At 51.4% G+C, this 20,614-nt stretch overlaps 9 protein-coding genes across 9 annotated transcripts; 7 read left to right on the top strand and 2 right to left on the bottom strand.

The window, feature by feature from the left end:
- The first annotated feature begins 69 nt into the window (after nt 1-69).
- Nucleotides 70-1,353, top strand: BDW74DRAFT_151671 (putative mitochondrial methylglutaconyl-CoA hydratase (Auh)). The gene is made up of 2 exons (XM_073724227.1): nt 70-530; nt 606-1,353. Exons 1-2 carry the CDS (start codon nt 184-186, stop codon nt 1,174-1,176), a joined length of 918 nt encoding a protein of 305 aa, XP_073585024.1. The 5' UTR covers nt 70-183; the 3' UTR covers nt 1,177-1,353.
- Nucleotides 1,354-2,538: 1,185 nt separating this feature from the next.
- On the bottom strand, nt 2,539-2,871 carry BDW74DRAFT_177313 (F-box protein; the record flags this gene model as incomplete). The annotated part of the gene is made up of 1 exon (XM_073728851.1): nt 2,539-2,871. The coding sequence occupies one exon, from the start codon at nt 2,869-2,871 to the stop codon at nt 2,539-2,541; it is 333 nt and encodes a 110-aa protein (XP_073585023.1).
- A 1,514-nt stretch (nt 2,872-4,385) lies between these two features.
- BDW74DRAFT_177312 (LipA and NB-ARC domain protein) lies at nt 4,386-9,256 on the top strand (the record flags this gene model as incomplete). The annotated part of the gene is made up of 3 exons (XM_073728850.1): nt 4,386-4,688; nt 4,831-5,536; nt 5,862-9,256. 3 exons carry the CDS (start codon nt 4,386-4,388, stop codon nt 9,254-9,256), a joined length of 4,404 nt encoding a protein of 1,467 aa, XP_073585022.1.
- Nucleotides 9,257-9,924: 668 nt separating this feature from the next.
- On the bottom strand, nt 9,925-11,671 carry BDW74DRAFT_151662 (putative FHA domain protein SNIP1). The gene is made up of 2 exons (XM_073724226.1): nt 10,248-11,671; nt 9,925-10,174 (listed from the first exon to the last, which is right to left on the bottom strand). The coding sequence occupies exon 1, from the start codon at nt 11,662-11,664 to the stop codon at nt 10,636-10,638; it is 1,029 nt and encodes a 342-aa protein (XP_073585020.1). The 5' UTR covers nt 11,665-11,671; the 3' UTR covers nt 9,925-10,174; nt 10,248-10,635.
- Nucleotides 10,000-10,441, top strand: BDW74DRAFT_177311 (uncharacterized protein; the record flags this gene model as incomplete). Its single annotated transcript, XM_073728849.1, has 2 exons — nt 10,000-10,174; nt 10,248-10,441. The coding sequence occupies 2 exons, from the start codon at nt 10,000-10,002 to the stop codon at nt 10,439-10,441; spliced, it is 369 nt and encodes a 122-aa protein (XP_073585021.1).
- Nucleotides 11,672-11,807: 136 nt separating the features above from the next.
- On the top strand, nt 11,808-12,932 carry BDW74DRAFT_140670 (J domain-containing protein). The gene has a single exon (XM_073722518.1). It carries the CDS (start codon nt 11,863-11,865, stop codon nt 12,751-12,753), a length of 891 nt encoding a protein of 296 aa, XP_073585019.1. The 5' UTR covers nt 11,808-11,862; the 3' UTR covers nt 12,754-12,932.
- Nucleotides 12,933-13,245: 313 nt separating this feature from the next.
- On the top strand, nt 13,246-15,427 carry BDW74DRAFT_140661 (uncharacterized protein). The gene is made up of 5 exons (XM_073722517.1): nt 13,246-13,704; nt 13,753-14,123; nt 14,175-14,365; nt 14,412-14,903; nt 14,966-15,427. The coding sequence occupies exons 1-5, from the start codon at nt 13,548-13,550 to the stop codon at nt 15,327-15,329; spliced, it is 1,575 nt and encodes a 524-aa protein (XP_073585018.1). The 5' UTR covers nt 13,246-13,547; the 3' UTR covers nt 15,330-15,427.
- Nucleotides 15,428-15,994: 567 nt separating this feature from the next.
- BDW74DRAFT_177307 (class I SAM-dependent methyltransferase) lies at nt 15,995-17,081 on the top strand (the record flags this gene model as incomplete). The annotated part of the gene is made up of 4 exons (XM_073728848.1): nt 15,995-16,050; nt 16,106-16,186; nt 16,284-16,549; nt 16,648-17,081. 4 exons carry the CDS (start codon nt 15,995-15,997, stop codon nt 17,079-17,081), a joined length of 837 nt encoding a protein of 278 aa, XP_073585017.1.
- Nucleotides 17,082-18,952: 1,871 nt separating this feature from the next.
- Nucleotides 18,953-19,854, top strand: BDW74DRAFT_177306 (uncharacterized protein; the record flags this gene model as incomplete). Its single annotated transcript, XM_073728847.1, has 3 exons — nt 18,953-19,232; nt 19,302-19,477; nt 19,540-19,854. The coding sequence occupies 3 exons, from the start codon at nt 18,953-18,955 to the stop codon at nt 19,852-19,854; spliced, it is 771 nt and encodes a 256-aa protein (XP_073585016.1).
- Between the last annotated feature and the right edge of the window lie 760 nt (nt 19,855-20,614).

Genomic DNA, 20,614 nt, shown 5'->3' with positions numbered 1-20,614 from the left:
AGGTTCCCCGCACCGCAAGCTCGGCTTCCCCACAGCGACCAACGTCACGAACCCGAGAGCTCCATCTATCTCTCTTGCATCCACCCCGAGAAGAATCCGCATTCTCGGAGTAACACGCTCAAGTGAACAATTATCAACTTCTACTCTGCAGTCATTTGAGCAGCACTGCAATAGTCACCGATCATGCCTCCCCGTCTCACGCGCCTGGCGCTCCCAATCCGAGCTCCGTGGACCGTCTCACTCCGCGTGCGAGTCGCAAGGTACAGCACCGCTCCCGAAGACGCCGTGATCCAAACCCAATACGTCCCTGCGCCCGGCTCAGGAAACATCCGCGTCCTCCTCCTGAACAGACCGAATGCGCGCAACGCACTGTCCAAATCCCTCCTGACCTCGCTGGCCCAGCACGTCCAGTCGATTTCCGCTGAAGGTGGTAACGGACCGACCAGGGCTCTTGTCATCGGCAGCAACGCCGACTCCGCCTTTTGCGCGGGCGCAGATCTCAAGGAGCGCCTGCACATGAGCAAGGATGAGTGCGTTCTCCATGTCCCTCCTCGTTCTTTCTACAGCCCATGAAAGCTAATTGGTACTCTCGTTCGCAAAAACAGGACAAACGCATTCCTCTCCAAGCTCCGCGGCACATTCCGCGACCTCGCCGCCCTCCCCATCCCCACCATCTCCGCCGTCTCCTCAATAGCCCTAGGCGGCGGCCTCGAGCTCGCCCTCTGCACGCACCTCCGCGTCTTCGGCTCAAACAGCACCGTCGCGCTGCCCGAGACAAAGCTCGCGATCATCCCCGGCGCCGGAGGCACCTATCGCCTCCCGTCCCTGATCGGGGTGAACCGCGCCCGCGACCTAATTCTCACGGGCCGCCGGGTGACGGGCCCAGAGGCGTACTTCATTGGGATGTGTGATCGGCTGGTCGAGATTCTGCCGGAGGAGGAGGGGAAGGAGGGTGCTGCAAGGGAGAAGGTGCTGAGGGAGAGCATCAAGCTTGCGATGGATATTTGTGATGGCGGGCCTATTGCTATTAAGCAGGCGCTTAAGGCGGTCAATGGGTATCAGAAGGGGGAGGTTGCGGAGAATGAGGCTTATGATGGGGTTGTTGAGACGGAGGATCGGCGCGAGGCGTTGATTGCGTTTGGGGAGAAGCGGAAGCCTGCTTTTCGGGGGCGGTAACTTGCTACGGAGGAGGTATGAGGCTAGCGGCTGTATGTATACCACGCTCTCAAAGCTAAAATTGATTGTTTCGTTGGTTTGATCTGGCAGGGTACAGAAAAGATCTCTTGGCTCTATCTAGTATGGTGATACCTGGCTGTCACACATTCCCAAGATATCGTCCTACCAGTTGCAGATGTATGCTTAAACTCCCTTAAAACTCAAAAACATACCCGTGAGTTTCGCTCATCAGAGCTACAGGACCTGCGTTGTTTCTTGTGGTGGCATAGTCCTCCGGCTCATAATGCTGGAGCAGCCCAGCCATCGTCCGTTCGCAGCGGCTCAATTTGGGTCGTTTGGCAAGTGTAACGCAGTTGCCTCTCGTAAGTATAAAGCAACAATCAAGGACAGGAGCCTCGTTCTTATAGCAGTCCTCAAGCAGCTTTCCCGCTATCGACAGGTAATACTCATCGGTAGTTGGTTTATCCACTCTCATATGAGAACTTCTGCATGATGGCGGATTTCTGTGGCTTCACTTCGTAACAAAAGTAACCAAAGGAGGGAACTAAAGTAAGGATAAAACTCTTGGAAACCGTGTCAACGCTTAGGGAGTAGTACCAAAAGTTATGATAAGTAGCACAGTATATTTATGTTCCAGTTCTGCCGTCACGGATTAGGAGTTTGGTCCTATAGCCCCTGGTATCCTGGTCATATTTGTAGTGGACTGCGCTGATAAGCTCCGTTTCACCGCTTGTTATACATATTTGAAGATTGTTGTTCAGGGTATATTCAACGTAAATGAGCCGGCTACTGTCCTGCATAGGATATTCGGGTGACTCGTAAAGGAGTTCGTCTGTGTGTAGATCATGGGCAGATACTGTATATCCTTCTTGGGTCCGCTTCGAGGAATATATTGACCTCTTTCCGATAAACCTTGGGATCCTGTGTTGTTCTCCCGAACGGCAGAGTTGAAAGCGTGAATAGCATCGGCTCCAAAGAGTCTTTCTCTCAACCGGGGAGTAAACGACGCATTTCAAACCTCCCAAGGGTCCTTCTAGATGCGTGAGAAACACACCATCCTTGATGATGTGAAAGCAAATAACTCGGGCAGCAGAAAGAAAGTGATAGGCACGGATTACTTCTGGTTGATTACTGAACCCTTTCTTCTTTGATGCAAAACATTGCCAATGAATGTCATGGCGGTCGAATCCTTTTCCCAGATAACTGTAGGTCTTCGTTGACCATACGACGTAATTCCCCGAAGACGCGAGATGCTCGGCGTTCAGTAATTGGTCACCTTGGTAGGGCGACCGCATCGCATCAGGTATGCTCGACGAACTTTCCATATCAGCAAGAACTTGATCAAGGAGACAGGGCCAGGTGTTACATATCACATTGCTTGAAGTGATCGTAGGAAAGCTGGCTAGATAGGTTCAGGTCTGGCGACCAGAAGTGCGGAAAACGTGTGCGGAGGCCGACTGTCTCGATCCAGGACTTGAGAGCTGCGTGCCACTGTTGACTAACTCGCTGCAAGCGGAACAGATCCTCTGCTGGTATCAGATCGAGGATCATGTTGAAGGTATCTTCGTTCAAGCGCTGTACCGGATCACAGGAGGCTGGTTCGGAGACTGCTTCCTTTTCCTTTGGCTTCTTTCCGGATATATCCTCCATAGAGGGGATCCGCTTGCGCTTGCGCCGTTGATATCTTGTTAACATCTTTGATAGTGGGTGATTGTGGGTTATTGTGAAGAATGTGGAAGTTGTAGGAGGAGTAGGTAGACAGATGGGAACCGAAAGGGAAAGTGCTGGGTGAGTCTAGCTACAAAGTACTTGAATAACTTGGTGCATTTTGTCGGAATTACTGGCCGCGACGGGAAGTCTGGATCAAGAACAACCATCTAAGTTCTAGCACTTACTTATAAAGCTTATCTACAGTCCTCAATAAGTCAATTCCGCGGTGTACTGCTCCATCTTCCACTGACGGCTTGAGAGCAGTTCGCATTTAACTCATCCTTTACAACGGAATTGGCAATTCTTTAAGTAGTTGAGTCCATTCATCAGCACATTTATCGTACAGCAGGCCCGTTCCAACAGCCGCCAGTCGACTACCGTGCTTTGAATAAGCTTCCCTAGGTGAGAAGCCTAAGCACCTTATCCACAGTGACTCAACCCACGCGGCGACTGTCAGAAATGTAACCCCGGCTACCTTGAGTCATACTAGGTATTAAGGCTGAATGGCGCCTCACTGCCTTCTGAGTGGAAGGTTTGATCGAGGTCCAAACACTCCTACACTGACCCAAGTAGGCTGGTGCCTGCAGCCTTGCCTAGACCTGATCTCGAGGCCGCCCGCCTGTATTGCCCGTGTGGTTCAGGGCACGATGCCCGACTTGAACCATGGCTCAGAGTGAAATGATTGTTTAGGCTGCTATAGTTCGCGTATGACGGCCTAACTCTTGTATGTAACACATCGCGTAGTACAATGACGGCATTTCCCCTGCCTAGACATGAGTTCTGTCAGCCTGCAAGTCATATAGCACAAGAAAAGCCTATACCGTAGACGGGATGGCGAGATCTGCCGAGATCGGGCGCCGCACCACAGCCTCTCTAGCTCAGGGCAAGTCAACCTTGCAAACCATGCTTTGCTTAGAGGTAAAGAGCGAGTTGAAGTGTCATATCCACAGTGAGAGTCATGACCATGTCTCTCAGAAACAAGAGCTTCATCCACGGGGCTAAACAACCCCTGCGCCCGGCCAAGAAGAGAAATAAATCGACGGACAGAGCAGGTGCTGCCCCTAGAATTTTAAATCCCCTCCCGCGTCTAGTCAGGAGCTTATTGAGGTTTGTGAGTGCGGAGTGTGATGAAGAGGGGAAGGGGCCAGCGCAAGTGACCACTCACGGGTCATGCTGGCCCTTCACCTGCACCCGCCAGCTTCACCAAATCAACAGTGGCAATAGATGAATCCTTCAGTAAGCCGCAGGGCACAGTAGAAATTCGCTCAACAATAGTAAATGCCACTACCCGGCCTTACTCGTCGATCTCCAGGAAGTACATCTGCACTGCCGGGCCGTGGCCGACATAAATAACTGCTCCCGTCTGCCTTCTACCTACCGTACTCCCACCAACTTTCTACCTACACTTCGAACCTGTCCCATCTACCTACTACTACCCAACTCGCTCTTCATGACCCTGGTCCAAGGCCGCGTTTAGCCCTCTTGCTTTGCTTTGCGCGATGAATATCGCATCCCGCATCCGCCAGTACGGCCTGAACGTCGTTTATGAAGCGCCAGACGCCGTCGTCGACATTGTTTTCGTCCATGGCCTAAACGGTCATCCGCATCGCACTTGGACTTCTTCTAAGACAGGGATCTTCTGGCCTGTTGACCTGCTTCCCGACGTGCTGAGCACCTGTCGAGTGCGCATCTTAAGCTACGGCTACAATGCAAATGTTACCGCGTTTACAGATGGCGCATCAAAGGATCGTATACTGAATCACTCTGAGACACTGGCGGCAAGTTTAGCCGCCAACCGAACGGTATGTTTCGCCTCATCTTTCAATGTTAATGCGCGCACTCCCCCACCTTCTTTGCTCTCACTCTGTGTTACATTGATCTAGACCATGGCTCTTTCGTCGTCTCGCATCTGGCCTCGAAGACATACTGATAGAATCTCCTTAGATCAAAACCTGCACCGCACGGCCTATTATCTTCGTTTGCCACTCGCTCGGTGGTTTGGTCGTGAAGCGCGCCCTGATCTACTCTCGCAGCCTTACAAATGAAAAGCTTGAGCACCTGCGGTCAATCTACGTGTCGACGTACGGCATACTATTTCTTGGTACTCCCCACAATGGATCTGAGATTGCGAAATGGGGGGTACTCCTGCAAAACATCTGTTTTGCTGTGCTGCCCAGAAAGTTCATGGATTCTTCGTCCCAGCTTATCAAGGCCTTGAAAACCAACAACGAGACGCTGCAAAACATCAATAGCCTCTTTTCGGACATGGTCCCACGCTTCCGCATATGCTTCTTCCATGAGACACTGCCGATGGATGTCAGAGGAACGCGGGCGCTGATCGTGGATGAGAGCTCCGCGGCGCCTCAGATCGATGGTGTCGAAAGAATGGGAATCGAGGCTGATCACAGCCACATGTGCAAGTTTGACGACGAGACCGCGCCTAGCTATGAGGCTGTCGCAGTGGCTCTCTTACGCTTTGCCCGCGAAGCGCCTGCTACGATTCACGAGCGTTGGAATGAGGAGGAAAGAACCCGGATGATTATCAAGACTCAGAAAGCGAGAGAGATCTTTGGAGAGGTGTCCCCGAGCAGCGGCTCTGAACGCCAGGGTGATAGGTCTCATGTTGGGGCACGGCCCAGTGACGCTCCTGGTACGACCCCCCAGTCCTCAGGCGGTGCGCGTTCTATTACTATGAAGCAACATGAGATTGAGGAACCCCTTGACGCTGATTTCGTGTTCTACCCCCACCGCACTTGACTCTGTTCCAATTGCCATTAGCCTTTTAGGTCTTTTCTGGCCATGGTCAAATACTTCAATATAGGGTTTAGCTGTACCTTTTCGAAGGGATCAGTTATCCTTATGGCCATGGCCCATGTTCTTCATGCTGTTTTCCGTCTCGGAATGCGTTACGCTTCATGTACCCTAACATCAATGCTTAACTTAACCTAGTTCTTTGCTGACGGTTGTCCTCTTAGTTAATCCCCCTGTACTGTACTTGCCATCCACCGATAAATCACCAGTCCATGTCCCAACGCCTGTCCCAGCCCCAGCTCCAGCCCCAGCCCCTGAGTCGTTAGAAAACAGTGTGAGCCTGTCGATGTCTTCCTCTTTGCAGAAGGGGTCGGTCTGGGTGGTACCCCCTGGGTTCCATCGCAATGCGACGTTCTTCGGCATGCAGAAAGAGCTTGATATATTACACACCCGACTCTTCAAAGCAAAGAAGCGAACCGAGAATCTGATGGCAGTACTCATCTGCGGGGTCCCAGGGTCTGGTAAATCGCACCTTGCACGCCAGTATGTATGGAATCACCGCGACGACTACCCCGGTGGTATATTTTGGATTGACGCGAAGAGCCGCCAATCGACGTACAAATGTTTCTGGGACATCGCTCAAGCTGCGACTTTGACTGACGGCGAAGAATTCCAGAGCCCTGAAACCAAATCATCAAGTAAGTATATCGAGTCGGTCCGCCATTGGCTACAATCGCGACAAGAATGGCTTCTTGTCTTCGACGGAGTGAGCTTTGCTCATGATGATGATATCAATGACTTCAAGCAGTTTCTCCCGTTCAAAGAGCGATGCGCCATCATCTATACCTCAGTGGACAAGACTCTGCGCAAGAAGCAACGTCTATACGAGCCGTACTGCCTGATGGTAGCTCCACTTCAAGTGGAGGATGCGTGCAAGCTTCTCTTCAAAGATCTTGGGATCAAGAGGCCGACAAAGGGACAGGTTCGCAAGGCAACGGAAGTGGTGACACATTATGATTGCTTGCCGCTGGCCATCCATGCCATCAGTCACCGACTTAGCACAACGGACAAGCCCATCGAGAAATATCATATCAACTCGCACTTTACGGACGAAAAGCTTGCTGAGCCGTTTCTCAACATCATGCACGATCTGTTCCGGGAAGAGCACTACCAGGCCTTGAATCTTATCAATCTCCTGTCCTTTTTAGGGCACCAAGTCCCAGTTGGACTGATCACACTGGGAAAATCGTTCCTGCAGGCTTGGAACATTGAAGTCTTTACCAGCAGCAGGCACGGTGAGCCTGGTGATCTTGACACCACACTGGGAGTCTTGATCCGATACGGTCTTATCGAGAGAACTTCAGACAAATACCCGCTACTTCAAACACCTCTGTCACCAATCTCCGAGAGGTATATGATAGACCCCAAAGCGGTGATGCCTGAAATGTCAGAGTCCCAGACAGAAAGCAGCCAGGAGGGATTCTTCACCCAGTATGCCCACTCTGGTGTCTCCGATATTGTCAAGATCCACAGCGTCGTCCAGGGGTTCTGCCGCGACGAGCTCAAGATCATGGATAAGGAGAACAGGACTAATGGCTCGCGCTCCGGGCAAAACACAGGATATTATGACTCCTGGCTTGTTGTCGCTATCCATGTCTTCTGCACCTCATTCGAAAATGCAAAGTGCCGTATGGATCGCGTCGACGACTGCGGGTCGGTCAAGGACTATCGCGAGTACGAGACGCATGCCTCGCAGCTGATGAAGAACTTCCCGAAGAAGACTTCGCATGGCATAGTCAGCGACGCCCTGAAGCAACTCAAGGACGCCATGAAGATAATCCGCAGCGAGATTGTTCGGATTTCACCGAGTTCTTCGCAGGATTCTATCCGCAAACATCGATCCGTCTTTGATCGCTCCAGCAGCTCCTCGTCTCTTCCAGACTCGACCGCGTCCGATGGGCCGTCTCGCCAGCTGACTCTTGACTTCAGCGATATCGTACCTTTGCGCTCAGAGTCGCCGCAGGAGGCTCGCTTGATACAACACCAGCAAGTCAATCTGGGCCCCATTATTCCTCATATTTTCAGATACTCAACTAGTCGCGAATCGGACGAGTTCAAGGATGAGGGGCCTATGAAAGATGGATACTTGACGGATGATGAATCTGCTCGGGCTAGGTCTCCAGCGAGATCACAACTCAGTCAGTCAACCGAGCGCCCAAAGCCATCACCGGCTAGCCCGTACCATCAGACGGACGACGAAGGGTGGCATGTGGTCGAAAACCCGTCAAGGACCAGGCCGTCATCAAAAACGAGGGAAAACCAGAGACAGAAACCAAGGCGGAGGCCTGGATTTCCTCGAGTCGGAAATTCTGAGCCCGCGGCCCCAGTTCTCGAGAAGACGCCGGTATGGAGGAGTTTATCTGGCGGAGCCCTAACCGACCGAACTCCTTGTCGCACGGCGTCCGAAGCATTGTCGGCTGTTAACAAAGCGAGTCCGACGCAGTCCAGTGAGCGTAGTGCTTCTCGGATCTCTCCGCTCCAGTCAGAGGAGAATGCCCCAACCTATGCTTATATGGCCTCAAGACTTGCGCACGCCAGAGAGCCCATCCCGTCATCCAAGACCCACCGGGCTTCCTCCTCTCCAGGTGGAAGACAGCGTCCCGTATTCTCGATGATACAGAGTCGGGCCTCGGAAGAGTCGCTGTCAACATACTCAGTCGAGAATGACTTCAAACAAGACCCGCTGAGTTTCTCGACCTACAGCGAACCAGACCACCACCTTTTGCAGCACATGAACGCCTTGGATCTCGATACTCAGTACCTCGTCAATCCTAGCACGGGAAGACGAATTGTCCCAGCGGATATGTCGCTAAGCACCCCAGCCCTAGGCATCCCCTATGAGAGCAATATCGAGACCAAACTTCCCCGTTGGCGATATCAGGGAACAGGAACCCCAGGCTTTAGCAGCAAGTCATCGACAAACGTCAGTTCCATCCCGGGGTCTCATCCATCCGCCATCATGCCCAGAGCGTCCCCGCCCTCGTCTGATCCGGCGTCGGAATTCATGTCACGCGGCCCTTCGGGAAGATCTAATCAGTCTTGGTCTACTGATCCAAAGAGTCGTCGGTACTCGTCGCACGTCTCACCACCGCCTCACCCACAAATTCTGTCCGGCCCTGGAAGTTGGGGCTCCGACCCCGTTATGCAAGTCACGCAGCGCCCATATTCCAATCTCTCGTCAGACAACTCCTACGCTGCAGTAGCCCAAAAACAGTACATGCCCGCGCCGACACCCGAGATTGCTATCCATGCAGCAATGCCACCCCCGCCTCCACCAGCCCTTAACTTCGGGACGCACAGAGTCGATGTTCAAGCCCAGCTACGCGCAAACCCCCAGTACCAGTACGGCATCCACCCTCAACCACAACCGCACTCTCAGTATCACGTCTACAGTCACGAAAATTGCTCCGGCCCTCTCTTTCCAGCACCGACGCATGAGCCTCCCGCTTCAGGCTTTTACCCACAGGAGTTCCTGATCGGCAGTGCGAATCGAGCGAGAGCTAGGAGCGGAAGCACGCCGTCCCATCCGTACCCGCCCGGGTTAGGGCTGGACTTTTGACCCGCTAGGGATCGGGACGATCTAAAAAAAAAAAATCAAAGCAAAAGCAGAAAAAGTAAATTGATGGAGCATAGGTTCGCCTAGGAAGGTTTGTTGACTTTTCTGCATATCGCGGTGTTGGTTTATGCATGGTTTTGCTGTATTGCTGTATACTTAAAAGCTTGCACGGACATATTGTTGCATTGCATTGTATTGTTTTGATCAGCATGGGAAATATGCTACATGGGTCACTTTTCATTAAAGTTCATGGTGTGGAGAGTTACACTTGCATCGGATAGTCAGGCGCTGGTGTTGATGCTGGTAAGGGGCATCGATCGTTCGGGTTTGCGGATTAGGGCTTGGTTTTTGCTCCATTTTCTCGGTCATGTCATGATTTGTATCTATAGACGCATGTATACCCCACAAAGCACATAATCGAACTCGTTCCAGGGTTATATTATCGAATCCACTCGAGAACCCTGTCGAAGCATGCGCTGAGTACGGAACAGGTAGGGCTGTAACTGTAGATCCTCCGTGGCCTGTTCGTGCTGTCCAAGTCACCGACGTCACACTGACACCAGCGCCGTATCGATGACATCAAGCATCGCAGCCAACCACGACGCCCTATATATACCAACGCCAAACGCCCCGTTGCTTTCTTTTACTTGTCTACTATATCCCAAACAAATCAAATCGAACCAAATCACTACAAACCATCTACTCTACTCTACCTCACCACCACAAACACATCTACCACAATCACAATGTCTTTCCTCACCCGCGCCACTCGCCCCGCCTCTCGTCTCCCCCTCACATCCTCCCGCCTGCTGAGCACAACAGCCGTCCGCTCGCAAGGCCCCATCGACGCCACAAAGTCCACGCTCAAGAAGGCCGACCGTAAGGTCTCCGATGCTGCTGTGAAGGGAATTGAGACTGGCGGTATGTTCCACCCTATTCCGCCGGAGGCGATATGTGTTCAAAGTAAAGGGACTGATTGCTAACGATGTCGCAGAGGCCGCCGCAAACAAGATCAAGGACGCCGTTGGCTCTGGCCAGGCGCAAAAGGAGGCTAAGGAGAAGGCAGGCGAGTTGAAGGGTGACGCTGCGGAGTTGGCTGGTAAGGCTAAGGGGAAGGGACAGGAGGTTGCGGGTGAGGCCAAGGGGAAGGCTAAGGAGGTTGCTGGGGAGTTCAAGGCCCGTTCATAGACAACCTGCACTGGATTGTAGGGTCTTATGATTGATGATGGGTTGAATGGAAAGAAAAGCGAAAGCTTGCTCTTGTATTTCTAGTTATGTTGCCAAGGCACAACAAATAATGACATGATGTGGACTCCACCTTGGTGTTGCTTATATTTAATGCCTTGTATTGGGCTTTGTATAGATCGATGTAGGTATATGTACTATGAATCGGGCTTGAGGGTATCAAGCATGAGAACGTACTCTCGAGAACTATTGCCGAACTTCAGCATGTCCTTATCCCGTAATTCCATGTACCGCCCTGCCGGAGCTGGATCGCCATTAACACTCGACCCGTTCGCGCTCTCCAGATCAATGAGATACGGTTTGACCTTGCCGATCCGATCCCCGAACTCATTTCGCTTCTCGACGAACCGGAACTGGATGGCCGCATGCTGTTTCGAACAGCTAGGGTGGTCAACCGGAAAGTCAACAACCAACCGCTCACGCCCTACAAGCCAGCAGCTCCGCTCATTGAGTTCCACCATCTCCAGCAGATCGCTATCTTTGAACACGTAGAGACGCCATGACTCTTTGGCAGGCGGCTTGCGCGCTTCAGGAGGTTCGTGGTATTTGAGGACGACCGTGTCGCCACCAACGGTAACGGCGTTAGATTCTGCGGCCAAGCGGCCGGTGTTGCCGAAGTTCGGCTTCTCTTTATCCGGTGGTGGTGCTTCACCTGTGACTTCGGTACTGTATGCGTCTTGTTGCGAGGGGAGGGGGGTTTTTGAGCGTGCGGGAGCGCGAGAGGGTGGGGAATCGGATCGTTTCTTGGGGGAGCGTGATCGAGATCGTGTTCGGTGTCTTCTGGAGTGCCTATCTCTATGGCTGTGTTCGCGATCGCGGTCGCGGTGACGATGCCGGTCATGATCGTGGTGTCTGCGGAGTGAGCGTTCTTCTGGTGAACGGTGTCGGCGCCGTCGGTCGTCGTCTAGATCCTCTGCTCGCTCCGAGCGTTCTGGATGTCGGCGCTCATAGTCTCTTCGGTGGCTTGTTCGGTACGAGGGACTGCGCGACGAGCGTCTTTTGGGACTGTCTTTTCCAGAACTCCGGTGGTGTTTGCGCGAGCTGCTGTCATTGTAGTCGTCATGACGATGCCCCCGCCTGTCGCGATCGCGGTCGCGGTCAGGACTTCGAGAATCTGACGGCCGTCGGCGTCGGCAATCCGAGTACTCGTCTTCTGAAGGAGGCATGTTCAACTGATCGGTGTTGTTTCATTGAAGATGAAGCTATGACGGCAAAGAATGAAGCTGAAGTGCACGTGACGAGCCCGGGGCCGGGTCTTCGGAGCTGCTGCGGCGAGAACAGCCCACCATCGGCATCTGCTTTCCCTTCATCTCTATGTAAACGACGGGGGAAGTTCGTTAACTTTCCCATTGGAACGATGCGGAATGTTCAGGAAGACCAAGATAACATCTTATAGCGGGTTGCTGCTGGCAAGCCAATCTCCAGCCCCGCAATGCTACGCCTCCGCCCGTCCCCGACTCTATGCTACGGCTCCTGGCAATAGCCCAGAGAAAGACTTCTCATGGCCGTCAACTCCTTCATTCACGCCATACGATGTGATTGGGCAAACCCGCGGCGCCCCGTACTCGAAGCACCGCTACTACGAGCTCGTCAAGATCTATCACCCTGACCGGCCCTGCAACGACCACCCGCTATGCAAAGATATCACGCCCGAAATCCGGCTTCAGCGCTACCGCATCGTTGTTACAGCACATGAGATTCTCTCAGACTCGAATAGACGAGCGGCGTACGATGCGACAGGGATGGGATGGGCGTTTAACCCAGCGCCCGAGTGTCGACGCAGAACACCGAATGACCCGATCTACAACAACGCGACCTGGGAGGACTGGGAGCGATGGTATAATCGGAATAACCCTAAGCAAGAGACGGTAGTCGATCACAAAACATTTGTGATATTTGTTGTACTACTCTTCTTTATGGGTGCTGCGGTTCAGGCGTCTTGGATTACGACGGTTAGTACCGGGTACGAGGATCGCTTGAAGGAGCTGAATGAGCAGTCGACGAGATTTTTGAATCAGCGGAGAGAGAATACAGTGAAGCAGATGCAGGGGTCGGACGCCAAGGTACAGCATTTTCTGATCAGGAGGGACCCTTCCGGGTTTGGCTTGAAGGGGGAGGAGAAGGGGGTTTATCGCGATGCTCTTAACCCGTTGGATAACCCGACTGAGAGCGGTACGAAAGAGGAGAAAGGCCGCCAATCGGCCGAAGATGATTTTAAACATGGGAGCAAGAACGAAAGTGGCCGGGCTCCATGAGATCCAGGCGGCCTCATTTTGGAGTCACATGGCTAGGCCTGCATCTGTCTCAATCCGACCTAGCGAGGCCTGGAGGGCCCCTGTCTGCATGAGCCTGTGTGAGCTTATGCATGAGCTGGGGGTTGCTTCACCTCCATAAATACATGGGCTGGCGATGGCACCACACTGATTCAACGACTGCCCGGGCATTGACCCCTGGACTCTATTTATACCATCGGGACCCTACATCAGACAAAACTAAATCTACACTAGTTCAACCTTTTTCATATGCATGGTACATATCAGCTCAACATTCCAAGACTTACTGCATCGGATATACCTACCTAGGCAAATGTCGGCTTGTCCGAGTCAGTGCCGATGTACATCACCCAGCTTATCTGGAAGGAGAGCTCGGTGAAAGACAGCCCGAGCGAGCAGCAAATCAGATTTTACATTGTTACGGCTTGTTCGAAACGCCATGGCCACGCTGTGCCACCGGATTTGGTCGGATTTGGATTCGATCGCCATTGGATCAGCAAGGAACTGCGGGTTATCCGACCCCAGTCCTTCCCCGGATATCCCTCATATCCATGCACAACTACCCCAGGATCCTCCAGGGAGGCGAACTATACACGCAAACAGTGTATCCTCGGTTTGCGGTCAGACTCAAGCAAACCGTTAGCCCTGCACATGGCCCCGTGGGGTATCCTTCCCTTATATCCCCCGCCCATCACTCCGTAGCTCCTTGTCCGAGTAACATCCTACCACTCTGCATTTCACTCACATCCTAAGACAAGAGTGCAGACCCTGGCATCATGGGAGATAAAGACATCAAAGCTGATGCTGCCCACATCGAGAAAGCAATCAACAGCACCGACGATGCTGCTGAGCGCGGTCGTCTCATCCAGGAGGAAGAGCGCCAGCTGAGCCTCTGGGCTACAGTGAAGCTGCATCCTCGAGCCGTAATGGCGTGTAAGTAAGCCCTAACCCAGCCCCAGGCATGAGATTAATGCATCCCAGGCAGCGTCGCATTTGCTGCAGGCACGATGTTCGGATACGATCAGATCAGCAACGGCTCAACCATCGCGATGCCTGCATTCATGATGTACTTTGGCAATGTCAATGAATCGGGACTATACCTTCCATCTATCTGGACATCACTTTGGACGTCGATGACATCCCTGCTGCAGGCTGTTGGTGCCATCTGCGTCGGTATGATCTCTGACAGATTCGGCCGAAAGTGGCCTGGGGTTATTGCGGGTATTGTTTCTTGTGTTGGAACAGTAGTTCTCTACTATGCGAAGAGCAGGGGTGCGCTTCTTGCAGGCAAGATGGTATGTGGCCTGGCGCTTGGAGCAGGGATGGCTATTGGAACGACGTATGCATCAGAGGTGAGTCTCTGATAAGAAAGTATGTTGCTAGGCTGGTTCTGACAACGCCAGGTTGCGCCCTTCAAACTTCGCGTGCCAATCCAAACCATCCTGGTCGTCTTTATTGTTTTCATGCAGGGTCTTGCGATGGGAATTGTGAGGATCTTCGTTCCGAACATGGATGAGCAAGCCTTCCGAAATGTCTTCGCTATACAATGGGCTGTTGGAGGTATCTTCACGGTTGCATGCTTTTTGGCCCCAGAGTAAGACCCCTTTCGCTGTTAGGATACTCAATGCTTATCCTGTTAGGTCACCTGTCTATCTCATTAACTCAGGCCGCGTCGACAAGGCAGAGAAAGTCATGAAGCAGCTCTACAGTTCCAAGTTCAGCGTCGACGACCGTCTCGCGTACCTCGTCAAGACTATCTCCGAAGAGCAGGAGCAGCAGCGCATTTCCGCTGGTTCATACATCGACTGCTTCAGAGGATACAACCTCAAGCGAACTCTCACCGTCATGTTCCTCTACAGTACAGCAAACCTTGGTGGTGCCGCCTTTCTGTCACAGTCCATTTATTTCCTCCTTACTCTCGGCCTGCCATCAGTGCATGTCTTCGACATATCCATCGGTGGCTTCGCACTAGCCATCATCATCATCCTTGCAACCGGCTTCATCGGCAAGTTCGTCAGCAGGCGGAGGATGCTCCTTGCTGGTTGTATCATCAATCTCGCTTTCCTGATCGTCATAGGCTGTCTTTACTATGCTTCAGGCATGGGACCATCCTGGGCAGTCGCTGTTCTCATGTACGTTCCAATTTACGTTTTCATCTTCCACACCCACACGACTAACAAGTTCTCCGACACAGGAACGTCCTAATCTCCATCCAAACAAGTCTAATGCAAGCCGTCGGCTGGCCCATCGCCGCCGAAATCTCCTCCTACCGCTTGCGCGTCAAATCGCTCTCCATCGGCGTCTTCGCGCAGACCCTCTCGACCTGGGTGACGACATTCACAGTGCCATACATGTACAACGTTGACTCAGGCGATCTGGGTGCCCGCACTGCTTTTCCCTTTGCCGGGATTACGGTGCTTCTTGTCATCGGCGCTTACTTCCTTGTTCCTGACACTGCAGGCTTGTCGACGGAGGAGATCGATCGCTTGTATGAGGATAAGGTTGCGCCGAGGAGATTTAAGGCGTTTGTTACGAATGATGCGTTGCGGGTTGAGTAGTGGCTTGTTTGGGTTATGGTCTCGTCAACACCGATTATTAGGATTTCAGCGATCAGGTATCATGAAGAACGTCCTGTCAAGGTCCATAACTGGTCCGCACTTTGCAATAGTAAAGCGCTCATACTTAAAATAATCATCCGTGGTTCTGGGAGGTAATGAATAGGCTTTCCGACATTGGGGTCCAATGTCGCGGCCATGGTAAGGCTAAGCACGTGTATAACGAAGCTTATCCACGATAAAGATCGAATAATCATATTAGCGATGCATGACGCAAGCCGATATATCCGGACTACTCAGTCGCGTGAGCAATCAGCAATGGCCATAATCTTCTCTCCGCTACTCCACGACTCCGCAGTGGGACGCCTGTCAGACCGTTGGACTGACGGTTCGTTTCAGGTGATCCGTCTTCAGCCGGTCTGGGTACGCTTACGCTTTGGGGTATCTGCTCCATAACTCATCATTATCGTCATTAATTCCTCAGGTCAGCAGCCGATAGCCTATTGCTTAAGGTGAGACCAGACCCTCTCGGCTGGCCTGATCTTATCAGTCATGTCCCACTCCACGGGGTATATAGGGTGTGACCACCCCAGTCAAAAGGTGCTTGTCAGTGCTGCTTACCTGGGACAAATTTGGGATTACTTGATATCCTTTTAGCATCAGCCGGTATGGGCGACGCTTCGGAGATTTACCCTCTAGCTAGGGACGAAACAGAGTCGAACCGGTACGCCGAACCTCGATTATTTTGGATTTTTCAAAGCAAGTACTAACGAGAGCAGTCTGAACGAGCAACATAACTTCATCAAACAAGCCGTCGACGGCCTATTGACCCCTCTCTTCCTCTTCAGAATATCTCTGCGGTAGCTGATGTCGGAACCGGGACCGGGTGAGTTATGCAATATCAAGCCCTACAACATTTTCCAATCAACCGTAACAGAGTGCTGATATTATATGTAGGATCTGGCTTCTACAAGCACGCGATGCCTTGAACGCCAAGTTCCCCGGTTCCCAGGAACACCGGACCTTCCACGGCTTCGACATCTCCGCTGAGCAGTTTCCGCGGTCTCCGCCTGAGAATGTATCTTTCTCACTGCATGACGTCTTGAAGCCGTTTCCGGCTGAGCATCATGGGAAATATGACCTGGTGTATGTTCGGTTGCTTGTTGCAGCGATTCCGCAAGGCGAGTATGAGGTTGCCGTGAGGAATTTGGTCGAGATTTTGAGTATGTCTTACACTTGTCCCATTCTACTGCTTGGTGATATGCGCTGCTAGGATGGAATAAATGCGTCAGAGTCTTGAACTGACAGAGATCCTCAACAGAACCTGGCGGCTACATCCAATGGACAGACATAAACTCCTCTTTCCTTTCATCACCCACCAACGACAACCTAACCGACCCGCGGTGCTTATTCCTTGTATCAAAGTGGTTGGATTTCTTGAAGACGAAGAATCTAGCCATCGACGCTCCAACATCTCTCGCAGAAACGTTTGAGCGAGTTGGCCTCGTCGATGTGCGGAATACGGGATATGCGCAGCATGACCGCGGCGAGGAATTCAAGTTACGTGCGCAGAAGTGGCAGGCTCAGTCTCTGGACACGGTCGTGGGGAGGATAGTGAGTAAAAATGGAGAGACGGAGGGAAAGAGGAAGATCGAGCAGGAGATCAAAAAGTTGTGGGAGTATTTTGGAGAGGATGGTGGAAGGGTTCTGGCACTGAGGCTGGGTGTTGTTGTTGGGAGAAAGGGGGCTGTTTGAGGGTGCGGCTGTGGGCTCCACGAGTATCAAGTGCTCAGGTGTACTATATGGTGGCCCTTTGAGAGAAGACTATACCTGCTAAACTTTAGTACCATTAGGCGGCAATCTATGACTGAGCATGGCCCAGCCACAGGGCTTGGATGCTGCCTTGCACTCTGCCTTGCACTCTGCCTTGCACTCTGCCTTGCACTCTGCCTTGTGCTCTGCCTCGTGCAAAGGAGGCCACTAAGCCAGACTGTCTGGCTGTCCTTCCACTAATAGGCAGTACTTGTCAGTTTCCTAGAGGCTTAGGCGGCCTAAGTATATCTGTCTCGCTGACCAAAAACAAGCCCAATCCCAGATTGCAGATTAACCCTTAATCAAACAGTCTCCCTTTTACCATTGCCAAACCGAGCAAGGAAAGAACGTTCCAGCTTCTGTAACCATGCCCCAAGCCTGTGGTCAACTTGACACCAGACTATACTCTATATCACCAACTCATCAAGTAGAATCAGGGACATGATAATCAACGACGAAGCTTGTTTCCAGCATAGTTCTTGAACTGAAATGCATGCCGGCGGCTCTACTGCGTACTAGGGCCACGATGTGTAAGCGTTTAAAGGAAGGCGGGGCAAGCCGAGGGCTGGAGGTAGTACCTTGCTCATTTCCCAGTATAAGTGGCTGTATCTGAAGGGCCATGTTCTCGTCTCTTTGAACGAGAGCGTTATGTAGAGGGGAAGGAGACTGCCAGCGGGGAAGTATATAGTCTCCAGACGGAGTTGGGCGATCTTCCACCATGTATCAAATTTTAGTATCCGAGAATAGTAGTACATACCTATAAGGGAGAAAAGTAAAAAGACAAAAGTACATACCGTCACATCGGGACCTTGCCCTCCTCCGCCAGCACTCAAAGACAGAGAGGCCAGTCTGCAGCGAGGATAGCAGAGCGCTAACAATGGCGATGACAGTATCCGCCGAGATGGACATGGGTACGGTACGGAGTCGTAATACAGATAAGGCTAAAACGGGACAAATAATCCGTTTTTAGACTTAAAAAGAGAAATATTAATGGAAAGAAGGGAAAGGGGAGCAATATTTCCATGGGTATTTATACTCACCAGGCATGCGGCACGGCTAGGTGCATATCATTCCAACATGTTGGAGGTTGATTGGATATCATTGAGTAGAAGTCAGGGGCTGGTGACGTGGTAGTATATATATCTGATTTGACCTTCGAAATAAACATATACATATTAGACAGCCAAATATCGAGATTTCAAAGCAAAGATGGTACTGGTATGATGTTGAGGCTTTACTCTAAGCCTCCAATACTTGATTTAACTCTGGAAATTCTACCATGTACAGACGCGAGCATTACCAACCACGTTGTATAGTTACTGATAGTTAGTTCTTGTATCATCGAATCCCTAGTTCTAGCTTCCATTCAGTATCCTTTGCTTGGTGAATTATTGTTGTACTTGGTCAACGGGGATATATGGTCTCGGAATAATTTGTGGTCCAATCAAGATGCCTTGTCATGTCCATCAGAGCAGGGAGGACACATGCAGAGCTGGGCGCGCTCAAAGAGCTATCTTTCTTAGAAGTTGGCAACCGGCTACAAATCAAAACTTGTTTAGGGACACAAAGCCAAGTTCATCATTCTGCAGGTTAGGCTTGTTTGTAGCAAGTGATTGTGATTTATTTTCAATATTTCCTAGCATATCTTCCCCAAGCCTTGCCGGTAAGACCACAATGTATATATAGCCTTTAGCTCTGTACAACCTCGATCCGTCACATGAGGTGAGACTGAACTGTGGTTTTGTCCACATATAACCCTCGTGTCGCCCCTTCCTCTCTCACGGGCCAGATCCACGCCATTAAGTGTTGTCACGATGGCCCAATCTAGCGGGCAGGAAAGCGAGCTTCAGCTCTTACCACCATCGTCTGATGAAATCGAATCGGTACCGGCTGAAGCAGATGAGATACCTCCGCAGTATGACATGGAAGAGACGATTACATCAGGCCGCACAAGCATCTCTACGCCACCGAGCGCTCAGGTGTATGTTTACAGGTGGCCGGTTGAACCTAAGGAGCTGAGAAGCAACGCCCGATCTGACACCTCCTCTTTATCCTTTGATGTTATTCTAGCTTTAATTCCTATTATTTTCCTCGGTAAGTAGTCCTCTATGCTTGCTCTCATCTCTTAATAGCAAGGTTGCTCGAGCTGAATGTAAACTTTAGCACTTGCTATCACCGCGATACGTCTCGACGGCGATGATGTTTCCGATTATGGAGCGAAAGTTATCCAAACAACGAAGCTGGCCCCTTCTGTATTTCCGATTGTCTTTGCCGCCATTGTCGGCAGTATGATGCGCAGCTACGCTCTTTGGCGAGCGGAAAGGTCTGCCTCACTTGGGGTACGTATATTGGAGAGACCACTTATTTATCACGCTCATGGATCTGACAACCAGCTGTCTAGACTTTGGAGCAACTGAACGGAAGCACTAGCCTTGCTGGAACATTCTTATTAATGTTTGCATTACGTCGCCCTGCCTTCTTGACGCTATGCATACTTCTCTTGTGGACAATATCTCCCCTCGGCGGCCAAAGTGCTCTGAGAATGATCTTTGAGACACCATCGACCGTGGTAGCCGATGTCGCGCTGGCGTATATGAACATGACAAATGCCTCTGGGCTCATAGGGGCAAGCAACTGGGATAAAGCTAAGGCTCCTATAAGGTCAATGTATACAACATCACTTATCGCATCAAAAGAAGCCAAACGCTCCCCTTAAGATGCATGGGGCTGGCCAAAGATCCCATTGCTACGTACTCTATCCCCGCTAAACAAGCCCGCAAGCAGTGACGACAACACCTGGAGAGGATTACTGTCTGATAATAGTTCGACCACGTATTCGTCTCTAATCGGCCTTGTATTGAAGGGAATTTCCATCCCACAAAGATGTGGAATTTCCGGTTAGTTATCATACTTCGATTTTGATTGCTACTTCGTTGCAGACGATATGACAAGAGACAAGGCTTTGCAAAGAATGGGAGAGCCGCTGCTCTATCACCATAACACGTCGGACCTCTTCAGATATTATGGGACAAGCTCACAAGACATACCATATAGCAACTTTTTCATTAATACTAGCTTCACTCAAACAACATTATCTAACACCAAGTCCCAACTCAACCTATTCTACAGGTCTCGAGAGTTTCCAACCTGGCAGATAGCGCTTTTTAACTGCACTCTTTCCACGATCCAAGTCGAGTCGTGGGTTACATGCGAAAGCGCTGAATGTGCGGTATCCCGCATGCGTCAATTGGAAAAAGACAAACGACCTACAACATCATCGCCATTTAGTAGGCCCGAGTACCAGGATAAATCGGCCCTGTTACATTGCTTAACTTTATCAGGACATTACCGAACGCAGCCGGCAACGTAGACTTGTATCAATCCTCTCCAACAGACAGCTACATCTACGGAGAAAATGTGCTCTTCGACCTAGAATACAAAAGTAACTGGGGAGCCACGAACCCCGAGCTCCTCTC

This window comes from Aspergillus multicolor (assembly GCF_047715735.1).
Source record: "Aspergillus multicolor strain CBS 133.54 unplaced genomic scaffold BDW74scaffold_9, whole genome shotgun sequence".
Lineage (NCBI taxonomy): Eukaryota > Fungi > Ascomycota > Eurotiomycetes > Eurotiales > Aspergillaceae > Aspergillus > Aspergillus multicolor.
The sequence above is the reverse complement of the archived record's forward strand: the minus strand, read 5'-3'. Positions and strand labels throughout refer to the sequence as shown.

Coding starts and splice junctions, on each gene's coding strand:
- BDW74DRAFT_151671 (XM_073724227.1), top strand. CDS start 184: ATGCCTCCCCGTCTCACGCGCCTGGCGCTCCCAATCCGAGCTCCGTGG. Junction 531..605: donor CTGCACATGAGCAAGGATGA/GTGCGTTCTCCA, acceptor TCGCAAAAACAG/GACAAACGCATTCCTCTCCA.
- BDW74DRAFT_151662 (XM_073724226.1), bottom strand. CDS start 11,664: ATGCCTCCTTCAGAAGACGAGTACTCGGATTGCCGACGCCGACGGCCG.
- BDW74DRAFT_140670 (XM_073722518.1), top strand. CDS start 11,863: ATGTTCAGGAAGACCAAGATAACATCTTATAGCGGGTTGCTGCTGGCA.
- BDW74DRAFT_140661 (XM_073722517.1), top strand. CDS start 13,548: ATGGGAGATAAAGACATCAAAGCTGATGCTGCCCACATCGAGAAAGCA. Junction 14,124..14,174: donor GAACGACGTATGCATCAGAG/GTGAGTCTCTGA, acceptor TGACAACGCCAG/GTTGCGCCCTTCAAACTTCG. Junction 14,904..14,965: donor TGGGCAGTCGCTGTTCTCAT/GTACGTTCCAAT, acceptor TCTCCGACACAG/GAACGTCCTAATCTCCATCC.